Genomic DNA, 27,291 nt, shown 5'->3' with positions numbered 1-27,291 from the left:
TAGACATTATGACAGACTTAGCATTCTGACATATTGAAAACATTAGAGTTACATCTAAACCCATCAATGAAGAAATAATTTTCTTCTGTAGTCTTAGCTTCTCTGAAATTCCTTACTTTGCAGTGTCTCAGAAAACTAACCTCGAAACCTTTCACCGAGGAAAGTTAATACAAGTCCGTTGGGACAGGAGACATTCAAACTCGGAAAAGCAGGAGCATCTGGCACCTCTTGTGCTTGGGGAACTGGTTCTTGCATTTCCATCTACAGAATGAAAAATTAATTAGGTTCTAGTCCACATTTTAAAATAATAAAGAAAAAATGAGAGTACAGATTTAGTCTGTATAGATTCCATTTTAACAGTGGTTTGTTTTTTTTTTTTAGTGCTGTCTACTACTCATATTTACCATTTTCAGAGTTTATGGATTCAGAAGTGGAAATATTAGTTATTTTCTTTGATTATGCTATCTTTCATTCACCTTGAAGAATCATCCCCTCAAAAACCTATGTAACAATGGACTACACTATGCCAGTAGTCATAAGATGAAAAAAGTTTTGGGTAGCAGACATAGGTAACAGAGAGAACTTGTCCTGGTATTATTCCATAGTCTTGCTTTTTAGGAAGAGAAATACAGGGGGGAAATGGCAGATGTTTTGCCATCTGTTTTTCAACATAAAAGATGCTGTATATTTTACAGTTAATTTACATAATATTACTGGTAATTAAGGCTACTCTCAATACTCTAAGATTGTAGTCACAGCATCATGAGGTAGAAGTCACAGAATAGGGCAGAAGTAACCCTCAGTTGTCATCTACTGCTCCCTGTCTAATGGTGAAAACAATAATCAAGTATAACTATACCGTTAGCAAAAAATTCTAATGTAAGGTATTCTAAAAATTTCCAGGGCTGGAGGTTTCCTGGTAAACTGTTCCAGGGCTTTACCTTGCTTAGCCTTACTGACATTTTCCCAGAGACTGACTTGAATCACTACTGCAGAAAATCAGTTTACTTCTAAATACCTCTGATGATACAAGCTCACATAATAGATGATGGTTATTTTTAGGTCTTTACAGAAGGCTATTCTGTCTCTCAACTCAAGATCAAAGAAACCCAAACTAATTATTTTAAATATTTCCCACTTGTTAAGTTTTCAAGACCTGTAATCTTTCTTCATGCTTTCCTTAAAACTTTCAGAGTGGCTCAAGTTTTTCTTGAAGTGCAGTATCCAGAACTGGACACAATACTCCAACTGAGACTCTACCTGCCCTAAAAGAACACTAACTTCACATATTTAGCAGGCTATACTCCTCTGTATTTACATCTCAGTGGTCTTTGCCCTTCTCACAGGAAGATGGCATTGTTGACTTACAGATAGCTTCTGATCCATGACAACTCTCAGACCTTTCTCTATAGAACCGTTACTGACACAATTGTTATCCATTCTGTAGATATATACAGATTATTTATATGTAATTGTAGAACCTACCTCTTACTCCTACTGATTTGCATCCTATTTTACAGATCATGTCCACGTGAATTTGTCAAGTCTGATTTGGATTCTAATCCCATTCTCCAAAATACTTGCAGACTCAACAGACAGGTGCTGTATGCACTAATATGGATACTCTCTATGCAAAGTAATTCCAAACCAAGTAGTTAAAAACCTTTTGGTTTAGAAGTCATCCTGACAGATTTTTAATTATAGGGCTATTTTTCGATAGGGTTCATTTGTGCCATACAATTGCTGTATGTTACGCTGAGTGCTGTTTGGCAACTCCCTACACCACGTTCCATGATGAAATTAGGTAAGGAACCCTTTTTGTGGATATGCACAGAATCTGTTTTGCAACAACAGCCACAGTGCCACTTCAACCACAAAGTACTAAAAACTACTTCAGAAGAGAAATTCAGAATTCAAAAGATTTCCAAAAGATTTCCAAAGATTCATTCATACTTTCCAAAGACTTGTACTATGATAGAAGTGCTTCAGTTAAAGGCTAAAGTAACCTCCTCAGATTGCTAGTCCCTGGCTTGTTACGAGCTTAAAAGACCAAATTACAGATCAAGGTACTGCAAAACTGTCTTCACTAAATTGCTGGTTGGTCAGACTTTTGAATATGGGTTTTGGAAAGCCCAAAGAAATTCTACTTCGTTCAACTAAAAATTTAGCAGTTCTTTTAACTGAGGTATTAATAATCATAGAATGGTTCAGGTTGGAAGGGACCTTAAAGATTGTTGAGGTTCTACCCCCTTCCACGGACACGGACAGTATCCACTAGACCAGGGTGCTCAAAGTCCCATCCAACCTGGCCTTCAACACTTCCAAGGATGGGGCATCCACAGCTTCTCTGGGCATCTGTTCCAGTGCCTCAATCACCTTCACAGTAAAGAATTTCTCCCTAATATTAAATCTTAATCTTTCAGTTTAAAGCCATTTCCCCTTGTCCTGTCACTACAAGCTCTGGTAAAAAGTCCCCCTCCAGCTCTCTTGCAGCCTCACTTAGGTACTGGAAGGCATGCTCTAAGGTCTTCCTGCAGCGCTCTCTTCTCCAGGCTGAACAACCCCAATGGTTTCAGTTTGTCTTTGCAGGGAAGGTGCTCCAGCCCCCTGATCACCTGCAGTAACAGCTGCAACTGTAAAGCCAAAATTGACAAAAGAATGTGGGCCATGGCAGACTCACTGCTTTACATCACCATAAGGACTAAGTTCATTAACAGCTGCCAATATGTACATATGAGAACAATTGAAAGAGTAAAACACATCCTTAACAGCACCACGAATTGTTAGGAATTTGTAAAGGCACAGCTCAAAGCCCTCTGAGAACAATATACGTTCCTTTTACAGAAGTTCGTGCCTTTGAATTTTTGTTTTGTTTCTTTGGATTGGATATTGTCTCTTCTCTCACCTTTTGTTCTTCTTTCTGTACCATGTTATCAGGTGGTGAAGGGGCTAATTTGCGACGGTTTACTTTGGTAGAAGCTTTTCCTGATTTTCCTCTGTCAAACTTATCTTTTTTTCCTGGAGCTGGTGTAATAGCAGAAACTGTTTGAATTACCGTCGGAAGATGAACAGAAGGGATGTTCAGAATTCTCGCTAAGACAAGTCCTGTTTCATCATCTAAGGAAGGAAAAGCAAGATTTTCAATGTAATTAAGCTTCATAAATGTAGAGATGACTACATTTATTTTTTAAAAAGATTTTGTACACTGAATTTTACCATAGAAATAATAACCTCAGTAGGGGAGTTTGTTATTTCAGATAGAGGGATTATATATATAAGAGTATTTAGAAAATCTTTTCACACACTGACAACTTATTAGCCTAAAAGACATCTTGAAACTATTGCTTCCCACAAGTTGTCACTTGGTTGTCACCTCAAAAATTAAAAAAAAAATAAAATTTAAAATTATTTTTTACTTCAAGAATACTTAAAAGTGGAGACATTCTGAATCTAGTATCTGTGTTCTGCTTTATCATGGACTGATCCAGCACAGACAGACTTGACAAATTTTGTACTACATATGTCTATTTTGCTATAATTCTTCAGAAAGATTCTAATGATCTAGACTTGATAAGACTCTTGAAATTCTTCAAGCCAAGCATTAGGACAGCCTTCTAGGCACGTCAACAGGAAGGAGTCATGTTATCTTTCAAAACAATTTCTTGAAAATAACACAAATTTCCATTTTCTGTAATTATTTCAACAAACTGACACTTCACTTTCATAGAAATTTCACCCATGCTTTTATTTTGGTTGCCCCCCAAAATAAGAACATGGTGTCTGAGGGTGACAACAGGAAAAGAGTGGATTGTCAAGATTGAGATAAAGTGCCTTTAGAAATCTTGAGAGAGGTGTAAAATTCCAGATAAACACATTCACATGTCTAGGACTTGAAGTTGTACTCTCATGATTTTGTCAAAATATAAAGAGCAAGTGCAGAGGTTCTATAGTATCCAGAATCAAAAGCCCTGCAGGTACACAAGCAGTCCCAGATTCATAAAGAGACAAGGAGATTATTTCTAACAAAAATCTAAGGTGATTGGAAATTAACCTTTGATAATGCTGGAGAAAACAAAGAATAATTCAAAACTTGAAGAAATATTAACATCTGCCCCCCAAAAGAAAAAAAAGTTGGATAAAGCTAAAAAACAACTTGAGACCTTTTGTCACCTTAGCCTCCCTAAAAGGAAGATGAAATAGATAAGGTATGAAAAACAGTAAGAAAAATGTGAATTAGAGAGTTTCCAGAAACCTATTTCAGTACTGCATGGAAAAAGTGTAATTTGCACACAATTTAACTGATCAGTGGAGAGAAACTGCAGATTTCATGGTATACCATTCTGCATTAGGGATGGATGGCATATGAGAATCATCTAAGGGATTATTTCTGGTCAGAATTATTCTGAGCACTTGGAATACAAAGACCCATGGGGGTTTGGCATAAGCAATGATCATAGAAAAACTGCAAGCAATGAAAGAATGCCAGTCAGCAGCACTCTAAAGCTCAACGTGGCAAGGATTATTCTAATGCAGAATAGGATAATTATGGTGAATGTGAAAAAATCTAAACATCACAGCTGACATGTAGGTGTTTAATCAGACATTTCTCTCGTTTATGCCAAAATCCAAGTTTTTGCAGGCCACTGTTGTAAATTCTCTTTTGACCCAAGTCTAAACAGTCTATTTTTTTAGTAATTAATTTGTAAAATATATTTGAACAATTAAAACTGAGTGTAGAGTTGAATGGTTTACCAGAGTCCACACAAAGATGCATTCAATTAAATGTTTTCATATTTTAAGAGCTGAAAAATGCTGGAATTATTTTCTGATCAGAGAAGGGTTTCACTTTTATCCATAAGATGGTTTCAGTGGCCTTCAAACGTAATGGAAACAAAAAGCTCTTGGTAAAAGCAGACACTGTTTTCACTGTGGTTTTCTGAAGCAATTGCTTCCAGTTGGTGAATGTGTTTATTGAAAGACTGAGAGAAATCCCTCATTATGTCTGCACAACTGTAACCTAAAGTCCAACTCCTAAAGTAAAATGAAAGTTCCATAATCACCTATATAAGTTTACAAAAATATTATTTCTTGGAAAACCAAGAAGACTCCTCAGAAAATCACATTTTCTTTGGCTCAAATTAATTGGCTGATTTTGCTGGGCTACTTAATAACAATACTTGCACTGCTCTGTTTTCACAGTAAGCAGAAAAACTTGGAGACCTCCCTCCATTTTGAAAATTGAATCATAGAATATTCTTGACAATGTAATCTCATTTTGAGCCTTGCTGAAAATTCTCTACCATGTAGTAACAGCTGCTGAGAAAGGAAGAATTGCATGCAACAAATTATTGGTTAAGGAGTCTATGAAGGGGAAAAAAAAGGAAAAAAATTCCCCCTATGGTTCTCAAATATCCTCTTCTATTTGCTTACTTTACCTGCTGCCTCCCCGGTAGGTCCATAATAGCTCAGGGACAGCTGGATTCCATTTTCCAAGGTGGCTGAAAAAGATCCAAACTTGCTCACAGCTTTCTTTTTATTTTTCAATTCTTCTAAAAAAAAAAAAAATTAATTTTAAGGACAGCAACACATATCAGAACCACCTGACCTGTAAACCAATGGCTGGTGTGAGAAGTGGAACCTTAGTGAGGATGACTAACCTAAATAGACTAAATAGAGCAGGGAAAACCAACATTCCATTCTTAGGGTACAATATAATAGTTGGTTTTGTGCAATACACCTGTGGTTTTTTATCCAGAAATAGCATTCTAATTAGTTAGGTGTGTAAAAACAGGTTTAATAGCAACAACTAATGCAAAGTCTTACGGAATTTAAGCAGCAGAAGGACCCAGTTCTGGAGTTATGGATCCTTGTTTCTTGGCTGATAAGAATGTTAAACTGCCCATTTCTATTACATGTGTGGCCTATGCACTAATAAAAATCACTGTCCCTCACATGTCACCCACACTGTCCCTCCTCAGGGACAGGACCTGAACTTCAATTATCCCTGAGAGTCCCTTCTCTCAGGATATTCTATGATTCTATGTGTGTACTTTGAGGAGAAAGTAAAAGAAAGGACAAAAAAATTAGTGAAATTAGATCGAAAGACAGGTCTGGGATTTGTAAAAGTGGATCAGGAGTCAAACTCACATAAAGGGGTAGATCAAGGTGTCATGTGATGAATATGTTATGGTGAAAACCTCATGAACTAGGCAAGATACACCTCCCAGACACTGGGTCCTACCTTGCCTCTACTTCAGCTGCTGCTGCCTTAAAGAAATGTTCTATTGGTAAGAGAAAAACTTGGGATTTCCCATATGGGGAACATATGGGAAATATGTTAAAATGGTGAGGAATAGCAGAGAAGACTACAAAAGCAGGTTAAGGCAGGCCAAACTATCTCCCAAACTCATCAACATGCGACACATCCTGAGACCTTTTCTGCTCCTATTTCTTGTCTGTCATTGCAATGCTTATTGCTGAACACCACCTGTAGGAAGATGTTTTGGAATTTTGACTGCTTTACACATTTACCATTGTACCATCCAGCCACTGTCAAGTATCAGAGTGGATTGATTCTTGTCTTCCCTACTGCCTTTCTATAAGGTGCTCCTATTTACAAGAGAGGAAAGCCTTGCACTTGTGTCCAGTGAATACAACTTGTCTCAAACACTCACACACTGGTGATGCCAGTACTGTCTGGCAGACCCCACAATGATACAGATCAGCTGTCAGAAGTGCAGACACAAAAAGCTTTTCTGTAGAAGGGAGGCAAATTTTGTATTAAGACAACCTACAATTACATTGCTGGTAAGCCAAGGGGAGAAGCAAGAGCAGGATGCTTTCTAACACTTGTGAGAAACAACTGCTCACTTTGAAAATTTTAAAAGGTTTAATAAACCTTAACAAAATACAACAAAAGGACTACATAAGGAAAAAGCTGCAGTGATGGAAACGGCCCCTCATGCATACCACATGGCTGGTTCATCTTCAAGATGGATGCTCAGTCTTTTATACCCCTGGGGGTTGCATCAGCCAGCCCTGGCCCCTCCCAAAGTCTCAGTCAGCTCTTCTTTGCCATTTATCGGTGGAGACTGCTTTCTTGTAACTTGATTGGAGGTCAGGTGTTGCCATGCTGCACCCCCTAAGCAACCCCCTAAGCTTTTCCATTCCCAACTGCCCCAGGTAAGGGGCACCTGTGCACGCCTCCTTTGTACCTGTCCTAGACAGCCCCAGCTGTCTGATGGTCACAATACAGGGGTGGGGGGGAAAGGGAACTATGGGGAGAACAGAGGGCATCTAAACTGTAATAACATAACTATACAGCACTAAAGCTTTTCATAATATTCACACAATAGTCATCCCTTAATTGAGAGAGCCAATCATCTCATTATCCATCTATAACACACTGATGAAGAGGAAAAGATCTAAAATGTTATAAGTGTTATAAATGTTTATAAATGTTATAAATGTTAATGTAATAAGTTATCCTTTTCCAATACTCTTCAGTTTGGTGACAGGAATTCCATTATGGTTTTGGCAAACATATACACAAATTATTACAAACTGTCTTGCTTCTTGGAAATACACTTGCCTGTGTTCAGAAAGGATTTTGATTCAATGCTTTCTGAGTATGAACAATTTATCAACCAACAGCAGAAGTTGCTGGATTGCAGAAAGATCTGTTTTCAAAGCAAAGGTCTTGAGGCAATAATGCTATGGTCATCTGACCCACAAAAGGAGGTTCACATCAAAAGGGGAAATCTTCCCTTTCATTGTGACTTTGGTCACCAAGTCACAATGGTTTTAAGATCCAAATGAGTCCTCCACTAAAGAAGAAAACTATTTTCTTAAGGAATGGTGATTTCTTTGATTTAGAAGAGAGACTGGTTTGCACATGTTGACCTGCACTTCTTGCTAAGACCTCTTTATGCAGTGCTTCAGTCAGCCAACTGGATTTTTAGTTTATTTTATGGAACACTGACTTTTCTTACTCTCTGCCAATAGTAAAAATATATTTTCTGTTAGTTGGTAAGTTTTGCATCCCATTATTAAATACTTCAAACTATTAATTCTTTGTATCAGTGACATCAATCCACCAACCTGATGTAACTTGCTGTTCTTCATTAATTTCTTGCTCTTCAGCTTCTTTGAAGTTCTCCTTGGGGTCTGTGACATGAACGAAGAAATTGTGCTTGTCTTTCATTACTTTCACCTTTATCAAAGTTTCTGTAAAGCAATAGAATACTATTATTGCTTCCACCAGGCTTCAGAACTTACTTGCACCCAAATAAATGGTGCACCTGCTACTTTGAGCAAAGCACTCAAAAAAAGAAAATTAATAACTGGACTGAATCATGTAGTAGAAAACCAAGGTGACAAAATTAAGCTTATCTGAGTTTAGACTAAATATATTACAAACTTTCTGATAATTAAATCTGAGAGTCTGCAGAAGACTCTGTGGCTTAGCTATATTGCATTTGACTGGAAAAATAATTTGAACATCCTGGAAATATGATGCATCAGTTGCCATTGAAAAAAATAAATATGAACTGATTTTTCTGCATTTCTAGTTTTCTGGTACTTCATTTATCTATCAACTGTTAACATATTACAGGTAACTGTAAAGATTAATGATGATAGAGCCTAATATGGAATTTCTTTAACTGAATTTTTACTGCTGAGACATGATAAAGCATTTATGGATTAAGAAATTATTCCATTATTTAGCACTGAGTCAAAGCAAAGCATAAAGAAAAAAAGAATCACTTTTTACAAACTCTATCTTCTCTACTTGAATCTGTCCTCCATCGGATGGGAAAAGATATTGATTGGTTCCTGATACTTGAATGATATCCTCCCCTGTGTTGTAGCCATGAAACTGGAAAAGACAAGTTTCAAATTATCTGTAAATGAGAAAGGCAGTACACATGAAAGAGGTAAATGAAGGACAGACCACAAGGATCACACTGTACTGCTCAACATCTTTTGCTTAGCTATTGAACCAAAATAAAAAAACCTTTAGCAAATATCTAGCATGCTATAGTCATATTCAAATAATTTCCCAGTTACTAACTGATGTAACTTGTTACATGTGAAAACCATAATGGAAACTGAAGAGTAGCAAGGAGACCGGTGAGTTAACATACAGTGTGAGAGAAAGAGAAGTTCTGATCAAGTACAATGCCATGGGATCACATAAAGGTCAGGTAAAGATTCAGCTTTCTACCCTCTAGGTTTTGGAATTTAGACACTGTAAATCTAATTAGATTGCTATGCCTTCCAGAGTGCTACAAGATGGAAAAAATTACGTGACTGTATTCAAATAAGTCCAGACTGAAATGCCATCTATTTCTAAGTATAAAGTCTGTACTTAAGCAAATTTAGAGGGAATTACATTGATGTGTGCAAGTTTTGGATGCAAGATAGACTCTACAAACATAAGGTGGTGCAAACTGCTGAAAAACTGAACAAAACTAGTGAAGAGCTCCCTCTGTTAGTGCAACAGGCAGAAAAAGGAGAGCTGCTGTGTCCATTGAACTGTCTAGACACCAGTTCCTGGGATTGCTAGGGACATGAAGCACAATTACAGTTTAGATTTCATGTGCCTTAATCTCCAAGAGTGAGCTGAGCTCTACATTTCCTGTTGCACACATGCCAATGGAGTTGCTTTAGGAAATATGGGAAAAATATGTATTTTAGATTAGGGCACTTCACAAACATGAATTTTGAAAGAGGAAATGTAAGAAATGGTGATTTCCAGTGTAGGCAGTCAAAATTTCAACTAGGTCTAGTAGTTCCTTACTATGGAAGATGGGACAACTTCTTATGTTCCCCTTTCCTATCCTCTCCCAGAAAAATCTCACATGATCAACTTACGTTTTTGTTCATGTCATATTACACTAAAAAAAATTAAATAATCTGGTGTAAGATAATGTTGAACATCAAGAACTGCTTTTTAAAACTTTTAGAAAAGGATCTGCTGCTAAAACAACAGAGGTAACAAGACCCAGTTAGGCTTAATTTGCCCTGAACTCAAATTTCACAATAGATAATAGCTCTGCTGTAATCTTGACTCTGTATATAGTTAACACTTTTCTAATGTGGTATAATAATAAAACTCCTTACTTTATAAACTTTCTCAGAACATGTTTCTGGAATGCTATGATCCTCCTCAAGTTCTGCGGCTTTTGCTGACTCATTTTGATACTTGTCTTCTGAAGGCCTTCTGTTTGATCCTTTACTTCCTTTTTTACTTCCTTCTTTACTTCCTTTTAAATCCTGGCTTTTCCTTTTGCTTTGCAATTTTTCTTCCTTTCCTTGTTCTTCTTCCTTTTCTTTTTCTTCTTGCTCTCGTAATCGGTCCTGCTCAATCTTCCAAGCCTACATTCAATATTAGGAATTAAACAGACTGTGTTTATCTTTGTACTACAAGATATTTCATATGTGCATGCTGAAAAGAGTAGAAGCAAACAAAACCAAAGGAATCAAAGTTCTAAGCTAAAACACGTTACCAAACGTGTCAAAAGTCTCACAATATCACACACCAAATTTTGGATAAAATTAGTGATTCACTCAATCTACAACAGCAGCCATTGTTGACCACAGGAAATGAATCAGGTGATTATTCATATCTTACACAATCAGTCACAGGAGAATGATTTTGTTGAATACTTTTCCACAACATTTACCACCAAACCACAATGCATCATTGGTATTAGTTTATTCTCCAAATGCAACTGTGAGATAAAATTATTTTATTTTTTTACAGAAAGAGGAATGACTTGTCAATGCCAAAATTATCAGCTTGCATTAGAAAGACATTTGAGATTTTCTGGAGTATTTAGGGTTTTGTAGCACTTTGTGGTCTAAACATATTGAAGGAGAAGTGTTTCTTGGGAAGAAAGGGCAAGCATGGAGAGTTACAAGTCAGGCATTAGCCTCGATTGAGCTGTGACAGTTAACCTCATTTCCTCTCTATATTCCATATCAGGACTTGAATTGCACAGCATTATACACTGTGAGGAAGATGAGACATAATATGTCTGTGAGGAGTCAAAAAAAAAGGAGAATACAATATCAATAAAAATAGATTTGTGCAGATTAATGGATAGTACCAATGCTATGACCAAAACAACTGTATGCTTAATCCTTGCCTCAGCCAGAAATTTATTGTGTAAAGCTGGGCAAGTCAATTAATCTGCAGTGAATTTTCATAGATCCATCGATAAAATGGGATTCTCTGACATAAGGGAACTCTGAGGTACCATATTGACATTCCCTAATTTCAAAGAGCTGTAGACAGTGAAGGTACAGTTGGGTACACAAGTATTTCCATGAATCTGGATTTTATCTTTTCATACCTTTAAAATCAGAAAAACTTCAGTAACTAGTAGGATATTATTCATAACTTTCACTTCGTAGTATTGCAATTTTAAATTACTTTGGAATGCCTAGTCTAACTCCAAATAGTCTTCTCTTAAGAAAACAACATAACATGACTCACAATCATTAAGGAATAAATTAAAGAAAATAACATATACAAAAAATAACAAAGAGCAGAAAGACTAAGACGATTCAGTCAAGCCCATGTACAGAACAAAGGCTTACCTTTCTAAGAAAGCAGTGCTATCTAGTCCATTTCAGAAACATAAATATTTTTGCCTCACCTTTAGAGAATTTTCTCTGATAATGGGACTTTCTTCATTCTTGGATTGAGACTCTATTACATTCTCATGTTCAGTTGTGCTGCCTTTTAAAAGTGAAAGGGAGAATAAGCAAGGTTATAAATACAGGAAAATAAAATAATTTTTAAAAATGGGGAAAAAAAGATGCGCAAGTAAATAAGGACGTATATTTAAAAATAGGAAAATCATAATAGTACAATAAAGCAAACCTTAAATATATTTAGAAATAAAATAGAAAGTCTGTTTAGGTTAGAAGAAACTTGAATCTCATAACTGGGGACCAAATACAGTAAATGATATATCAACAATTAGTGTAAAGACTGGCTCTCTGCTTCTTGCTATTGAAGGCTTTGCTCTGGCAGTGTTTGTTTGTTTTTAAGTGAGCCAGAACAAGCTCAACACCAGAGTCATAGATGTTACAACCTTTCAGGACAAAAAATCCCAAATAAATGCTGTTTGAATATTCAAACCTTCACTAAAGAAACACTCACCATATCCTTCATTTACTATTACAGCTTTATAGCATCTATGACTTAATGAAAAGAGTATCTTCTATAAGTGTATTTTATACTATGCTTGGATACCCCATATTTACCTTCTAGAAAAGGTAATTTAAACTCAATTAAATTAACACTATCAGAAACTTCTAGTTATATTACTTTATATGATAAAGTAGAAATTGCAGTGTCAGTGAAATTGAAAACACCCAAGAACACTGTTGCCCATCTGTGTGTTCCAGCTAGAGGTGATTATGTCCTTTCAGCAAGTACTCTATGAATCAAAACTGTCATGAAGCACCACATGGGCAAGATTCAGTCTAGCTCCTGTGACAGCTAGATATGTACAAATTATGACTTAGTAGTCATAACTGTACTTTTAGTTTCCAAACTATAATCAGAGGTATTAACTGAGTTGAGTAGTAATGTTTCTATTTTTGTAAATGCTAACTGCTAGTCCTGGGAGGCTTCAAAGTGCATTCTCAAGAAACGTAAAAAAGCAAAGGTTAAGCATAAACAAATCATTGTTAATACCATTTAAATACACAAGTAGAAAATTTTGACAGAAGTTCTTTTTTGTCAATAGGGGTTTTCAGATTCTGCTGCCTGCTGAACAGTTATCGTATGAACTGCTTACAATTTTCACTACCCAAAATGTTGCTTGTAATTCAAGTTTGCTCTGCAGTCTTGTCAATTCAAGTTTCCAGTTTTAGCTTCTAGCTTCTGACTTCCAGCTTTTATCCTGCCCTTTAAAAAGGAATTTTCCTGAACCATGTTGCCAGCTTTAACTACTGCTCACCTCTTCATACGTTCAGTCATCTGAACAGATACAAATTTGTATGCAATCCTTAATCTCATTAGATAAGCACAGATATTGAAAATGTAAATTGATACTAAAGCTGTCAGTTTTCAGAACAGAGAAAGATGCGAATATATAAATATATATATTTAATTAATTTCAAAACATGTTTATGCCTATATAGATGTCAAAACAGTGTCATTCTATGAAAAAACATATGTAATTCTGCTCTGAAAAAATCTGTCTCAGCACTTAGAGTGAAAAATTCACTTCCTAGAATACAATAAAAAGATACCCACTTTTGGCTTTCTTAATAAAGCCAGGTTTTTTTGACAGTACTGGCAGACAGTCTTAGAGGGCTTCTGCCATGGCTTTTTCTAATTTAAAAGACTCTATTTCCTTACCCATCTTCTCTTTTTGGTATTTAGCTTCTTCCTCTTTCACCCAGTCTTCAATTAAGTTGGCCACCAGCTCAAGATAGTTCCTGAAAAGCAGAATATTCTTCTATATAATATAATGTAATATAATACAATACAGTATTCACTAATGTGATTTCAAGTCAAATGAGACCACTTGGCTTCTCAGTTTCTTATGGAAGTATTATTCTATAATCTTTGAGACAAGACTTGTATTTGAAAGGATTTCTCTCAGTTTTTTAGGAACTAGTACTTTTGCTTGTTTAGTATTTGCTTAGTACATGTTACACTTGGAATTCTGGTTATCCTTTCTGCAAAGAAATGTAAGAAACTTCTCTGCCAAAGAACACCTGCTAAAGAAAAATCCAGGAAATCAGAAAACTTAAAGACATTCAGTTCCAAAAGGTACAGACTCATTGTCATCCTCACTGTTTTACCACTGAATAACTTATTTTCTTAGCTGCTTTTGATTGATGTTGATTTTTAAAATATGCTTTACTTGTTTATTCAGAAACTGAAGTACTATTGTATATAATGCAAGCTCTTCTTTATCTGTGTGACAAGAAAAGTGTTTGGAAATTGTCATCCAAATCCAGATGAGAGAATCAGTGTACCATAGCCTGCCATTAATTAAGAATATTCGCAAGTCACAATTAATTTGAAGTGAGAACTGGAAGACAAACTGATCCAGAGTTTGCTGCTGGCATCTGAAGTTGCATTGTCTCATCTTCCAAAGGTGTCTGAAATGACTGCTAAAGTAGCTCACTGTAAACAATTGCTTTCAAGAAAGGAGGAAGCCTGAGAAACTTATATGCAACTGCCACTCAACCCCTCATTCGGAGTTTTATCAAAATACTTGAAAGTAAAATTCTTCATGTGTACAAAATTGAAAGGAGCTTTTGAAGAATGCATCAGATTCAGTTGCTGAGTATATATAATAACTTGATGATATTTTGTATTTACAAGTTCAAGATGATTCAATTTTATTCAAAAACTCTTTGTGTAGTAGAGGCTTTTGGGTATGAACATGCAGACAATACAATCAATTCTTGACCTCATATCAATTTTAAAGTTCTTATTGCAGCAGTCTGTCCAAGAGTAGGTCATGCACACAGGCTGTAATACACAGTTCAGGTACAGCTTCAAGATATACAAGACTCTCCCTGCTTCAGCAATGTAGGTGGAGTCTGCTTTGGGAAACTTGCAGGGAGAAACTGTTGATCATACATATATGCAGTAGGGAGAAGGTTATTCTGTTTGTATCTGAAGAAAAGTGCACAAGCTATAAAAACCTATGGTGTTGAAAACAAAAGGCAGAACTAGTCTGGAACATAGAGTTGCCAGTACTGGAATAACTTGAAGATGAATATATGTTATAAATAAAAAAGAGACTATTCGTGTGGAAAATATTTTAGGCCAATGAAACAGTCATTCAAAGTCTAAAATACACATTCTATTAATATGTATTCTGATGTCACTACTGCCAATGTCTGACTCAGAAGCATTTCTCAGAAAGGATTATTCTTTTCCAGTAACTTGTGTAATGTGTTTACTATGAAACTATAAACAAATGTCATTAAGATTAACTTTGAGCAAAATAATGGTTTTGATAATGCCTGAATTCATTTGGCTTCCTGATAGAGCGGCCACTTATTCTAACCAGAATTAAAATGTTTTATATACACACTTATTATTGGAGGTACATGTGTCCATGCCTTTGGATTCCCTTACTCAGTGGAATCCATTAGATTTCCCATGCAGACTCCTGCTGCCTACCCTTTAAACAGCATAATTTCTGAATTTTGCATGTTCTACATGAACTACAGGATCTGATATCCATAAAGAAGAAGGAAGGTAACAGGGATCTCCAGGAGCAAAAGCTGCTGCAACAACAGAAATTTTATTTCCTCTTTGCATGAGAATTTGCTGTAGCAGGACTCGCTTATTCAAAATGAAATTATTCTGTGATTCTGTAACCAACTGATTAGCAGATAACAGATTTATATTCCAGACAGCAACTATGAGCTGTCACTCTACAAAAATGGTCTGTAGTCTATAAGCTGTCCCACTGAAGAAGTAACAAGTGAACACAGATGGAGAACTCTTATCAGAGAAATTTTGAAGAGCTGCATCTATTGTGCATTTGTAACACTTCTGTGATGAAAGTGTGATTCTTAAAGCTATATCGAAAATTAGAATGATAGCAATTTTAATAAAATAAAAATCAATAAATTGTTACTAAACTCATCAGGAGTAACTTATTTCATACAAAGGTAAAAACAAGTAATACTACTCAATTAATAAGTAGAGTTTGTGCCCATTTCTGGCAACTTAGCAGGATCTGGAAGCTAACTGCAGGCAATAGCTTGAAGCACTCAAGGTATTTAATGAGTGTCTTCCACAGAAGTGTTATGTTGCTTGGAAACATACACTAGCAAATATTTATGATACTTTGGAAATCTGAAATGATCTTTAGAAGTAAGGCTGAATAAAGTCTGAAAATGTGCCGATTATTTTGCAGAGTATAGGCAGGTATCAGTGACACATAACAGAAGCAAAAGAGAACCTACAGCTCTTCAAAAATTTTAAGTAGCATATATAGCAGTGATGTTATAGCAGAATATCTCTAGGAAGCAAGAGCAAAGCCAAACCATCTTGCCAGTGTTCATGCCATTTTCTTACAGAACTTCTTGCAACCAGAAACAGAACCTGGTGAAATGTCACTGGACAAAGCAGGCATGCCCTAAGCAAAAGTTATCTTTAATGTCTAAGCCTTGTTTCCAGGGGATGTGGAAGAGTAAGAAGTAGAAAGCACACAGTTATTTCATACTCAAATGAATTATAATGCAGATAAAATGCATAATGTCTCCTTTAGATGCAAAATTAGCAGCTTTTCTTTAGCAGGTATCAAGAGCCTTTCCTGTCTCTCAGTTGCTCTTGATTTATTTCAGTGAATGCCCTTTCAAGGTGACCAGCCAATCAGAGGTTTTACAACTCCATAGTGGCTGTGTCAGGGACAAATGCTTCCTGAGGAAGTCTGGTACCTCCCTCTGCTCCTACAGCACCCATATGCTGTTGGCATGAGGTGTTACTCAGCGTATGCAAACACCAGGTGACACATTAGATGTTCTGGGGTGTGTGACCTGCTCTCTGGTGTTTGTTCCAAAAGTGTATGGGTCTCCTACGGGTCTCATGTCACATGTGTCAACTCTGCCCAGAAAACCCAAATGCACCAGGCAGTTGTTTTGTGGCACCAACTGTTTATGTTTAGGAAACTTGAATTCAGCAGTCCAGTGTCACAAAGAAGTGTAAGAACTGCTGGCAGAGCAAAGAGCTCTGGGTGCCAACAGACTGCTGTGTAACAGCCCTTGAGACCACTGACCCTGTGCTTGGGTCTGTCTGCATGCAAGACCCAGCTTTACTACATCTTTCACTTTTGGGGAAGATTTTAGTTGCTATATAAATGCAAAACCACTGACACCACATTTAGTGGATCTGCCCAACAAAACAGCCAGCATTTTCTCCAAGGAACTTTGAATTTCTGCTGGTAAATATCTTATGGCTCTGGTCCTATTCACTGCTAATCACAACAGCCTGTTTTCATGGCAAATATTTTAAGTCCAAATGCCTGGAAAGCTGAGATGGACCTACAGAGAGTTCCTTGACTGAGAGCAAAGATACAAAATACAATACAAAATACAGCTTCAGGAAGGCACATTTTCCCTATTTAATATTCAAACCTGTTCAAATATATACAGGTGCCAACAAAAGTTTATTATAAATATTCCCATAATATGATAAATGAGGCACTACACTCAGAAAAGGGTATCTGCAGACAAGCAGGAGGAAGGTATTTTTATACTGGATAATTTGTTTGAAATTTTATTTGATAAATCTAATTAATTCATAGAGCACCAGAGTGACATTGTTAAAGATACTTCAGCTGTCTCTCCATGGCATTTTAACATTTTTACATACCAGTACATGGACAGTTATTCTATTTTCAGTCAATTATTTGGAATAGTAGTTGCATCTACATCATCATTTATATCACTGCTTCAGTGCAAAAATGTGTTCCAAACTGAATAGGTCCACTAACAAAAGAGCTAAAGTGGACATATCAACCACTTGCACACCTCTAACTGGTGAGCAGGTACTGATAAGGAATTAAGAAGAATGTGTTATTCTGTGGGAAAAAAATCTTAATATTATCATAGGGATTTCAACTTTTCTCAAAAAAAAATTCCCACTAAATCACTCAATTTATGTATATATAACAGAAAAACCTGATAAGTATATACTTAGACAGAATTCTTTTTTTAATGTTCTTCACCTGGAATGTCCTACAATTTTCTTGATGTGGCATTTCTAATGATTTTGTATGTATGTGTATGTTATTTACATTTTTATACTTGATGACAAGGAGCTACACTCTGGCCTATTCTTACTCAGAAAAGTTCAACATAATTCTGTTGATACAGTACTGTTTTTGACTCACATGACTTTCTTTCTCATAAATGCATCACATAATCATATCTTAATTTCTAAGCTTTGCCCTAAGCACAGCCATGGAAGCTTTAATTAAAAATGACTGTGAAAGAGACAGGGAAGATAAAATCCATTACCTGAATCCCACATTAGAGTGCAGAGCAATATTCCAAGTCTCTTGGCTCAGACGATGTTGATTCATGGGATTGTGAAAAACCATTAGTAAAGAGTTATCTTGGGTATGATAAAAGGAATCAATACATCTGTATTCTTGGGATGCTGTATGAAGAACCTGAAAAGGAAAGGAATAAAGGTACATCCTTCCTCCAGATGGTAGATATGTTCAGAGGCTACATAGCAGAGCTTTGAGCAACAGGTGCTCCAGAACACTCTCCTAAAAGATGTACCCAAAGCATTTGGATCCCAGCAACCTGAATTGTTCAGGTAGGTGGAAATTGAAACTGCATTGCTATTCATGTTGAGAAGAGATACCAGCTGTGCTCCACCTTCTCACTGACCATGAATGAAAAAGTTCAGCTACACAAAACCCAAATAAATTAAAATATTAAACAAATACTTAAAAAAGTTTAAATAATAAAATACTTAAGTAAATAGCAAATAAACACAGAATTATCATATACCAGATAAAAAGAAAACTAATTTACTTTTTTTTATCTCAGTTGAGTTAACTTGGTATTCAATTTGCTTTTTCATGACCTGCACATCTCTGAGATTTGCTGTGGTCTACATTATTCCACTCTGCTCTGTACTGCCCCAACAATTTCAATATTTATATTGCCTGCAGGTTGAAACTTATTTTATAGTCATAGGTAGAAGAAAGCCTTCTTATAAATTATTATTTTTCAGAACTATGCAACTGAAGGTTCTAGAAGGATCTGTTCTATGATCTTTCCCAGAACAGAGGTGAGGCTGATTAAGTTGGTAGATCCCAGGGTCCTCCTTTCTACCCTTTTTAAAGATGTGCAAAATGTTTCTCTTTATCTAGTCATCTGGGACTTCATCTGACTGCCATGAATTTTCTTTCAAAAGGTTATTTTCAGTTTCAATAAAATGCTATTTTTTATTTACCTTCAGTATATTTTTACTAGACTCACTAATTATTGGTAGTTGAAGTAATGTTAGCTATTTATGCTGCATAAGAAGGGATGCCCATGCATTGAAATGCATGACTAGACTTTAAAATTGTCACACTAAAGTGGTGCTGCAAAAGTCCAGGCAGCATTTCCTTCACCCATGTATAGCATGTGTCAGGTTCAAATAAGAATTACAACCTATGAAGCTCAAGGCAGCACAGAACTAAAAATCCACTCTTCCCAAGAGGATGCCTCCCAGTTCAGGCCAAATACACTTGAGCATATCTTTTAGATTTGTCCTTCTGTCTTTCTGCAAGATTTTAGTGTTTAGCTTGCAAGATTTTTATAAATTATGTTTTTAGCCCTTAAAGGGTAAAGTACTGTAACAACCAAATTTTCTATTTGCCCATAAAACATACCCTGCATAGGCATTTGCAAAGAATGTTTTCACATCCACTGCACTGAGTCCCAAAACTGCTACAGCGGATGACCTCTAAGGGCAAGGTGGTTTTATCTCCACCACACTTTCAGCTAAGAGACTTGCTGCCAAATAGGACAGCTCCAGTTTGGCCAAATCAGGAAATAAAAACCTGTTACAAACTAAATTTCACACAAAGAACTGAAAAATAGCTAAAGCACAATGATTTTTAGTAAAAATGAAATATAAAACTGAATCAATTATTGAGCAGAAAAATACCCTGATCTCCACTACTACTACTTTATATTGGGTTCTGAGGGAGAACTGTATAGATGAAATTGTCAGTTCAAAGATACCTGATGAAGAACATGTGGTTGAAAATGCTCTTCCAAACTCCAGTCTGTCAAGCAACGCCTCTGTGTCTTTTTTATTTCTTCTAAATTTGGCCCCAGGCCATAATTTTCAAGACTCACCTCAAAATACAAGAAATCAAAATAATGAATATCAACATTTCAGTGTCAGTGTTAAATTGACTGTAATCTTGTTGGATTAATAGACAGCACCCCATGTTGCACCACAGTTAACTGCATAATGATGAATATGTGCAGACCCATATGGTACTGTTTAATAAAAAATACAATTACACCCAAGCAGGTCTGGCTTTGGACTTTTTATGACAAAATAATCTAAATACTTTTATTATAAGCTTATATGTTTTTGAGTTCTGTAAGCAATCATGAGTATTCAAACATGTCCTATGATGTAATTTTAAAATTGCTATGTTTATTATGGGATGTATAGAAGACAGGTGATTCTGAAGATGCCAAACTACACAGTCTTCTAGTGTGACACAGTTTGACAATTTCTTTTAAACTTTCCCCTTTGTATTTGTCCCCTGGTATTCAGCAAAACCAGCACAGAATTATCATTAACAGCTTCATCAAAACCTGTCACCTTGGATTTCAAAGAAAGTGATTTCACAGTTCCTAAAAGTTATGTCAGTATTTTCCAAACATCACAGAATTAACATTTGCATGCAGCATTGCAAAGGAATCCCAGTAACATGGCCTGGCATTAAGCAGTATCTTCTGTTGCCTCATATAAACCTAGTTGACTCCATTTCTCACACTTGCCATATCAGAATAAAGATGATCCAAATCAACATTCAAAAGAGGAGAAACCGGATCGTCTTCCTCATCTTTGTCACTTGTTTCTGTATACCCTGCAAATTGAAAGCAGAACTTAAAGAATTGTTCCAGAAATTTCAGCCCTACTAAGGTTGGAATAGTGCAATTTCCTTAGTCTCCCTGATATTGACATCAAGTTGATGCTTCCTTTATTCACACTTGTCCTATACATTATCAGCTCTGCTATGCTTCTTTACTAAGAGAGCACCTTAAAACCCAGTCAACAAGTGCCAGCTAATTAAATAAAATTAAAAGAGAAAAAGAATTTATAAAACCCACTCAAATAATCCTTTCTATCTGACCCATGCTGGCCCACTAAACAGAAGTACCCTCCAGAAGAAGTAGCCTCCAGATTCATAAACAAAGAACCATTTTTCTTCATACTTTAAAAAGCATTCTTTTGCACAGATGGCATTAAAATAAAAGGTAAGACCAATTGTTCTGGTATTTTCACACATTTTTTGACAAATGCAAATTTAAAAGTTTGAATTAATTTGGTTTACAGATCCATAAGCTACTGACAGAATATTAGCTCTCCTGAGGATCTGACCAGTCATTCCATTGTTGCAATGAGCATCTGATATGAACAGCACCAAATGAGGATTTTAACTTCTATATTCTCTTAATTAAAAAAAAAAATCCTTTTAATAGAATTCTTTATTCCCTAAGCGAGGGCAGAGGTCAAAATTCAATTGATCAAAATTGATCAAAATTCACCTGTACAGGAAAATTACTTTTTCTGGTGGAAAATACACCACAAAGTATTTGTTTGTAAGTGTCTTATAACCAGCTCAGGTCCCAGACATACATCTTTAGGCTCTGCTTCTCTTGGAAATAACTCCTATTTACTGGCTGCCTTTAGAAGATTGAAGAAACCTGAAAGCAAATGTTTTATCGTTCTGATGTTTGCTTTTGTGCTGCAGAAGTGCTGAAATGTTGTTATGCTTGTAACTGCAAAATTTAATATCATGACTAAGTACAAAAGCAAAATAGACCAACACCCAAAAATGTTCCCTAGATGCAGAAGAAAAGCAGATAAGCAGGACTCATTTTTGTCTGCTCCAGCCTTCTAAGGAAAGGATCCCATCTAAGCTGCTTGCTTAGACATCTCTATTAGGAAAGCATGGACTGTATCACAAAGTACTGCATCCAGCTCTGGGGTCCTCAGCACAGGGAACACATGGACCTGTTGAAGTTGGTCCAGAGTAGACCCAATGAAGGTGAGTGCAAAGATGGAGAACCTTTCCTGTGAAGATAGGGTCAGGGAGTTCAGCCTGGAGAAGAGAAGGCTCTGGGGAGCTCTTCTTATTGTGGCCTTGGAAGAGACTTTCTAGTAGGAACTGTAGTCATAGGATAAGGAGTAAAGGTTTTAAAGGAAAGGAGGATAGATTCAGACTAGGTATAAGGAAGAATTTTTATCATAAGGGTGGTGAAACACTGGAACAGGTATCCCAGAAAGGAGGTGGATGCTCCATCCCTGCAAGCACTGGAGGTCAGATTGGACTCCAAGAAACCTGATCTAGTTGAAAATGTCTCTGCTTCTTGCAGGGATATCAGAACAGATGACCTTTAGAGGTCCCTGCCAACCTAAACCAACCATGATTCTATGATTCTGTGATCATGAACCTAAAGGTATAATTGCTTAAAATTATCTAATTTCTACTGTTCTTGTGTCCTGAAAAAATAATCACTTGATTTTAATGTTTCTTTTTGGCCAACACATCTCCTTTAACCAGGCCAACAACTTTTCATTATGCTAGAATCTGGAGGAGAAAATGCAGAACTTGAGAAAATTCATTTTACATCATCTACAGTTGTTAATGCTGTAATCAAAATAACTCTTGTTGTTATTCTAGTATTCCTACAGAGTTACTCAATGTACAGGCTATACAATATTTGAAAATTTGGTGACTTGTGCAAAGAAGAAAAATCACATCCCTGCAATAGCAAATGATATGGTAAGACAAATAGTAGAATCAAATTCTTCAGGAGTAACGTAAACAGAAAGCTTTTTACCAGAGCTTCTTGGAGATTTCCCACTAAATTTCTTTTTCATAAGGAAGAGTTGTCTCAGCTGTCTTGCAAACATGGCTGGATTATCCCAAGGGATATAAGACTCTTCAGAATCACCTCCAACCCTAGATCCAGAGCTCTCCAGGAAACCAGAGTTACTTAGCTCAGTCAGCTTCAGGCTTTCAAAAGTAAACACTCTGAAGGCTCTTTCTACTTCAGCCCAACTCAGAAGTTCTAAAAAAGAATTACAATCATTAACTGAAAACGTCCTTACAGCTCAGCAGAAAATAAATACAAGACTATTTAAGTGTATTGTTCTTGGCAACTCTGCAAAAGCCAGCAGCAATTTCCTTAATGGTACTGGATCAACTTATGTGGGCTACATTTTACACTGCATTCAAAGTTGAATGCTTCCAAATTGCAAAATGATATGCCTACCTATTAATCCGTCTTAAATGAAGTGGTTCCTACATCTGAATACCTTCTGGCTCATTAACTTTATATAAATGATGTTGATTTTAAAATACTGAGTAGACTTTATCAGGCCAGTTAGCAACTAGTTATTTTCAGTTCATGAAATGTTTCCATTATCTGTAACTTCTCAAAAAAGTATCAAATTTTTTTCCTCTTCAGAAAGACTCTTACACATATTTTAAACAGAATTATGCAAGGTGCAAAGGCAATAATAAATCCTATTTATGCTTGTATGCATCTGTGTCATATAACAATGATAATCATGCAAAGGACTGAAGTTTAAGAAGGTAGTACAATGCCCAAATCACACAAAGAATATCTTCAGTTTGAAATGTTTTCTTTTTAGGGTGGTTAAGCACCTAAGCACATCATATATCTTGAGAATGTTGGACCTCATCTTCTGTTCAAATTAATTATCTCCTTTGATAAAAGCAAAGGCTTTGCTAGCTAAGTTACCAGTTAAGACAGTCTGGCAGTACAGTGTGTCTCAGTGAGGATCATCAAATTCAGTTACCCATCAGCTGGAAGACTGTAGCAATAGTGAATACTTTAATAGCTTACTGTCCAAAATGTACATACCAGCAACTAGAAACAGTACAGCAAAGTGTAAATTAATCCAACACAGGGAATTCAGGATGAAAGAGCTGGGAAAGTACCTTCAAATCCTGTGCCTTATATGATGACATGAATGTAACCAAAGGGATTTGGATGTTTATATTTCTTAATAACCTACAGCAGACTTTTGATACTACCTAAGGGTATTTATGTAGTCTTTGGGATTGTTTCCCAGCATATGTCATGGTGGCAAGCACACTTTAAGAAAAGGTAACTGCAGAAGTGATTATGGTTGGAGAAGTGAATATATTTTTGGTTTGATAGAGGGACTGTGATAAAGTAGCTTCATTATTAACACCAACAGCTTACAGATGAATAACACAATACACAACGCATTTCAGAATACATTCTGAAAGCTGTGTATTGTTCCATAAAAATTGTCTACCTAAGATACATGTGCTTTACCTCCAAAATTGAGTTGATAAATCAACACAGTTTACATCAGTGTCTCTCAAAATGCATTCTACATTCTAGGACCGAAATTGCAATTTTTACCGCTGTTTTTTTTTTCCATCAGAATTAGTAAGTATGTTTGCAAATATAAATAAATAAAGTACTTCCAAGATAAGTTCCAGCTCTTAGTTATGCAGTATTTAACACTCATTCAGTTGTTCCCATTAACCATGAAACGTCAGGTCTGATGAGGTCTGAAGTTAGGGTTAACTTGTATAGTAGGCTATAATTATATATAAGCAAGAATGTGAAAATGGGAAATTCTGCAAAGGTTTATTTGGCAGCTTTAAAATCTTGCCCCAAAATTCCTGCTATTTGAGAAAATTATCAACCAGAAATAAAAAGAATGGAAATTATATCAATGAAAATCATTTTACCAGTAGTAAAATAATGCATGAGCTCATGAACTCTAGCCAAGCGTTTAGTGTTGTTTTCAGTTGAAGGAGGGGTGAAATGGATAAGTTCTGTAAGAGGCAGTTTATCCATCATTTCATGCTCAATCTTTTCTGCATTGACGTTCTCTTGGACCTGGAATAAAAATCAAAGTACCAGAGTTAAAGTAAACTTTCACACTATTGACTTTCCAAAACTTATGTTTGAATAAAGAAGTCTTTTTCAGCAGAAGACATTAGCATGTGCTTAAGCCAGTTGGACATAAACTTATACTTGAACATGTGCCCACAGTGTGGTTTTGAGTCATGGTGTCAGATACTGTAGGCAGAAAAATATTAGACACATAAGAGAATGACTGACAGCATAATAACAGACATTTGTTAGAAGTTATTTGTCTGTGCTAGCTAGACTTAAAAATACAGAAAGATGTACTGATCTGTTCAGACTGGCAGCAGGTACCTTCCATGTATCTTTCAGCTGGTCTGTGCTACTTCTTAGAGTAACGAAATCAATAAACTTATTGGTCAGTCTGTGATGAGAGGCATCCCTCTATATCCAAGGATTTTTTTTCAGATGTAGTGGTATATTTCAGTTTCACTCTTTTTAGTATTACACACTTATGGTACCTTTTTCTTCAACTGCATATTCCAAATGTTTGTCCTCTTTCCTCAAACATTGTGCTATATCCTGAATTTCCTCTTCAGCAAGTATATAAAATATATCAAGCATATATCTCCTAAGAGCATCTCTTATGTTGATTACTCAGCCCTTCCTTCTTCTTGAATATATCCAATGTGTCAAACTTGAGTTGTTTCTGAATAGTTTTAATCAACGGTTGTCAAAGTATTCCCAGATAATTTCTAATCCAGGAAGCCAGGCAGACACACCTTAGCTGTGAAATCTAGAACTGTATTATCACTTTTATTATCCTCAGTGAATTTTTGAAGTTTAATGGTAAAACTACACCTTGCCTTTGGAAAAATTCAAGACATTCACAGTAGCTTCTTGATTCAGAAAGTCTGGGAACTGTTACTTTGCTATAATCCCAAACTATGCAGTCTCTGAACCTTTCTGCCTTTGTTAGAATTTGGCAGTATCTTCGTTACATGCTATGCTGCAAGTATTTAGCCAACCTGAATACATTTGTTGTGTTCATTAGTAACTGCTATGTATTTTCTTCTACTTCTCAGCATTTTAGTATTCAGTCTAATCTCCATGCTAAATCACCGTTAGCAAGTTAGCAACTCATGTTCCATTGTATCATCAGTGTTTAACAGCAAATCAACAGTTCTGTAATATCTCTCATCTATGCCAAAGGCTAAACATTCTCATTAATAATGCAAATAGATCACTTAAATCAGTATGTTTGTGCTCCATGTTTATGAGGTGCCCTCCATCAGTAACTCATTGCTTCTTAAGTAAACTAAACATGTGTTGGTGTGTCCACCTCAGTGTAAAAAAGATCTAGGATATGCTGTCCTGTTGCGCAAAACCAGCCCTCCTCCCCTTCTAGTGCATTGAGCATTCATGCCCTGTGAACTTTGGAAATATTTATATATAAACAGGTTGTACTGTACCTTCAGGAGGTGCAACCGCTGAGCCAGGGCATCGTGGTAGTTAAACAAGAGAGGGTACTCAGGGGTGACCATCTCTTGTACATTGTGTTTAGGAGAAAAGTAGTCATACAGATTCTGTTTAAAAAGAAGAGGTATTAAATCCCAATAATGAGATCTGTCATTTTAGGAAATTAATGAAAGACAACACAAACCTTTTTTTCACTCATAGGAAGGTAAAGAGAAGGAAGGACAGAGATTATATGATCTGCAATGGCACGATGCAGCTCATCTGCCTGAGGCTCCAGTGACACCAGACTTGGTGGTGGAAGGTCTTCTTCACTTGCAATAACCTGGCAAATACAGTATATGTTAGCTTTCATCACAGTATGACTGCTGCTTAACTTTAAAAGAAATACCAAGCAAATCCTGCTATAAGCTAAGCATACAACCATAAATTCTGTGAGGGAAGAAAAGCCTAATTTTTTTCTACAAGTAGCAAAAATAAAATTTTCCAGGTTAGTTGCTGCACAAAGCAAGGACTGTGGAAAGCAGAATTAAATGTTTTCCCTATTAGTTGCTTTTGAAAGGAAAAGAAGAAAAATATTTCCAACTTGAAATGTTAAGGATTGTTAAGGAACACAGGTAATTAAAAACTGTTTGTCTATTAGGTGCTGGACTTTATTCTTACCCAGTCTATTTTCAGGCTAAGTTACAAAAAGAAAAACCCCAAAATTATGAAATGTTACTCCTAAAAGAAGGATTTCCAAATCATATTTGGTGTCTCTTCTAAATAATAGATTGTGCCCTAATTCAACAGAAGTCAGATCTGTCTAGCACTAGCATTGAGGCTCTTATGTTAGGCTTGACCTAAGTCCTTTGAACTGAGTAAACCAACAAAAGTTCAGTATCAATAAGACCACTGAAGGACACAAAAACATGTTATGGACTTGGATAAGAAATTGCACCTCCTTTCTCCTAATTTGATTATATTTGTAGTCTTCAAAAATTAATTATGGAGTAGTACTATATATATATATGTATATATATACACACATATATATATACACATATATAAATACACATATATATACACACAGGGTAAGTGGACAACATGAAAGACAATAAAAAGACAATAAAAGTTTGGAGTTTTGACTCCTTTGTATTGAACCTCCTTGCTCAGTGCCTCAATGCACTGTCTGATATT

General features: G+C 36.1%; 1 protein-coding gene across 1 annotated transcript in view; it reads right to left on the bottom strand.

Moving 5' to 3' along the window:
• The window catches only part of SPAG17 (sperm associated antigen 17), an 88,914-nt gene that overhangs the window by 27,314 nt on the left and 34,309 nt on the right, over window positions 1-27,291 (bottom strand). Inside the window, exons 11-25 of the mRNA XM_054514120.1 lie at window positions 26,300-26,437; window positions 26,109-26,222; window positions 24,516-24,666; window positions 22,600-22,830; window positions 20,530-20,618; window positions 19,753-19,869; window positions 18,022-18,176; window positions 13,385-13,464; window positions 11,667-11,749; window positions 10,126-10,380; window positions 8,767-8,878; window positions 8,101-8,226; window positions 5,436-5,549; window positions 2,906-3,117; window positions 141-261 (exon numbers count right to left, since the gene is read on the bottom strand). Of these exons, the coding sequence (XP_054370095.1) occupies window positions 141-261; window positions 2,906-3,117; window positions 5,436-5,549; window positions 8,101-8,226; window positions 8,767-8,878; window positions 10,126-10,380; window positions 11,667-11,749; window positions 13,385-13,464; window positions 18,022-18,176; window positions 19,753-19,869; window positions 20,530-20,618; window positions 22,600-22,830; window positions 24,516-24,666; window positions 26,109-26,222; window positions 26,300-26,437 (2,098 nt within the window). The remainder of the gene's footprint in view (window positions 1-140; window positions 262-2,905; window positions 3,118-5,435; window positions 5,550-8,100; window positions 8,227-8,766; window positions 8,879-10,125; window positions 10,381-11,666; window positions 11,750-13,384; window positions 13,465-18,021; window positions 18,177-19,752; window positions 19,870-20,529; window positions 20,619-22,599; window positions 22,831-24,515; window positions 24,667-26,108; window positions 26,223-26,299; window positions 26,438-27,291) is intronic.

Source organism: Molothrus ater, chromosome 2, assembly GCF_012460135.2.
Source record: "Molothrus ater isolate BHLD 08-10-18 breed brown headed cowbird chromosome 2, BPBGC_Mater_1.1, whole genome shotgun sequence".
In the NCBI taxonomy this organism is placed as follows: domain Eukaryota; kingdom Metazoa; phylum Chordata; class Aves; order Passeriformes; family Icteridae; genus Molothrus; species Molothrus ater.
This window is presented reverse-complemented; position numbering and strand designations above follow the sequence as displayed.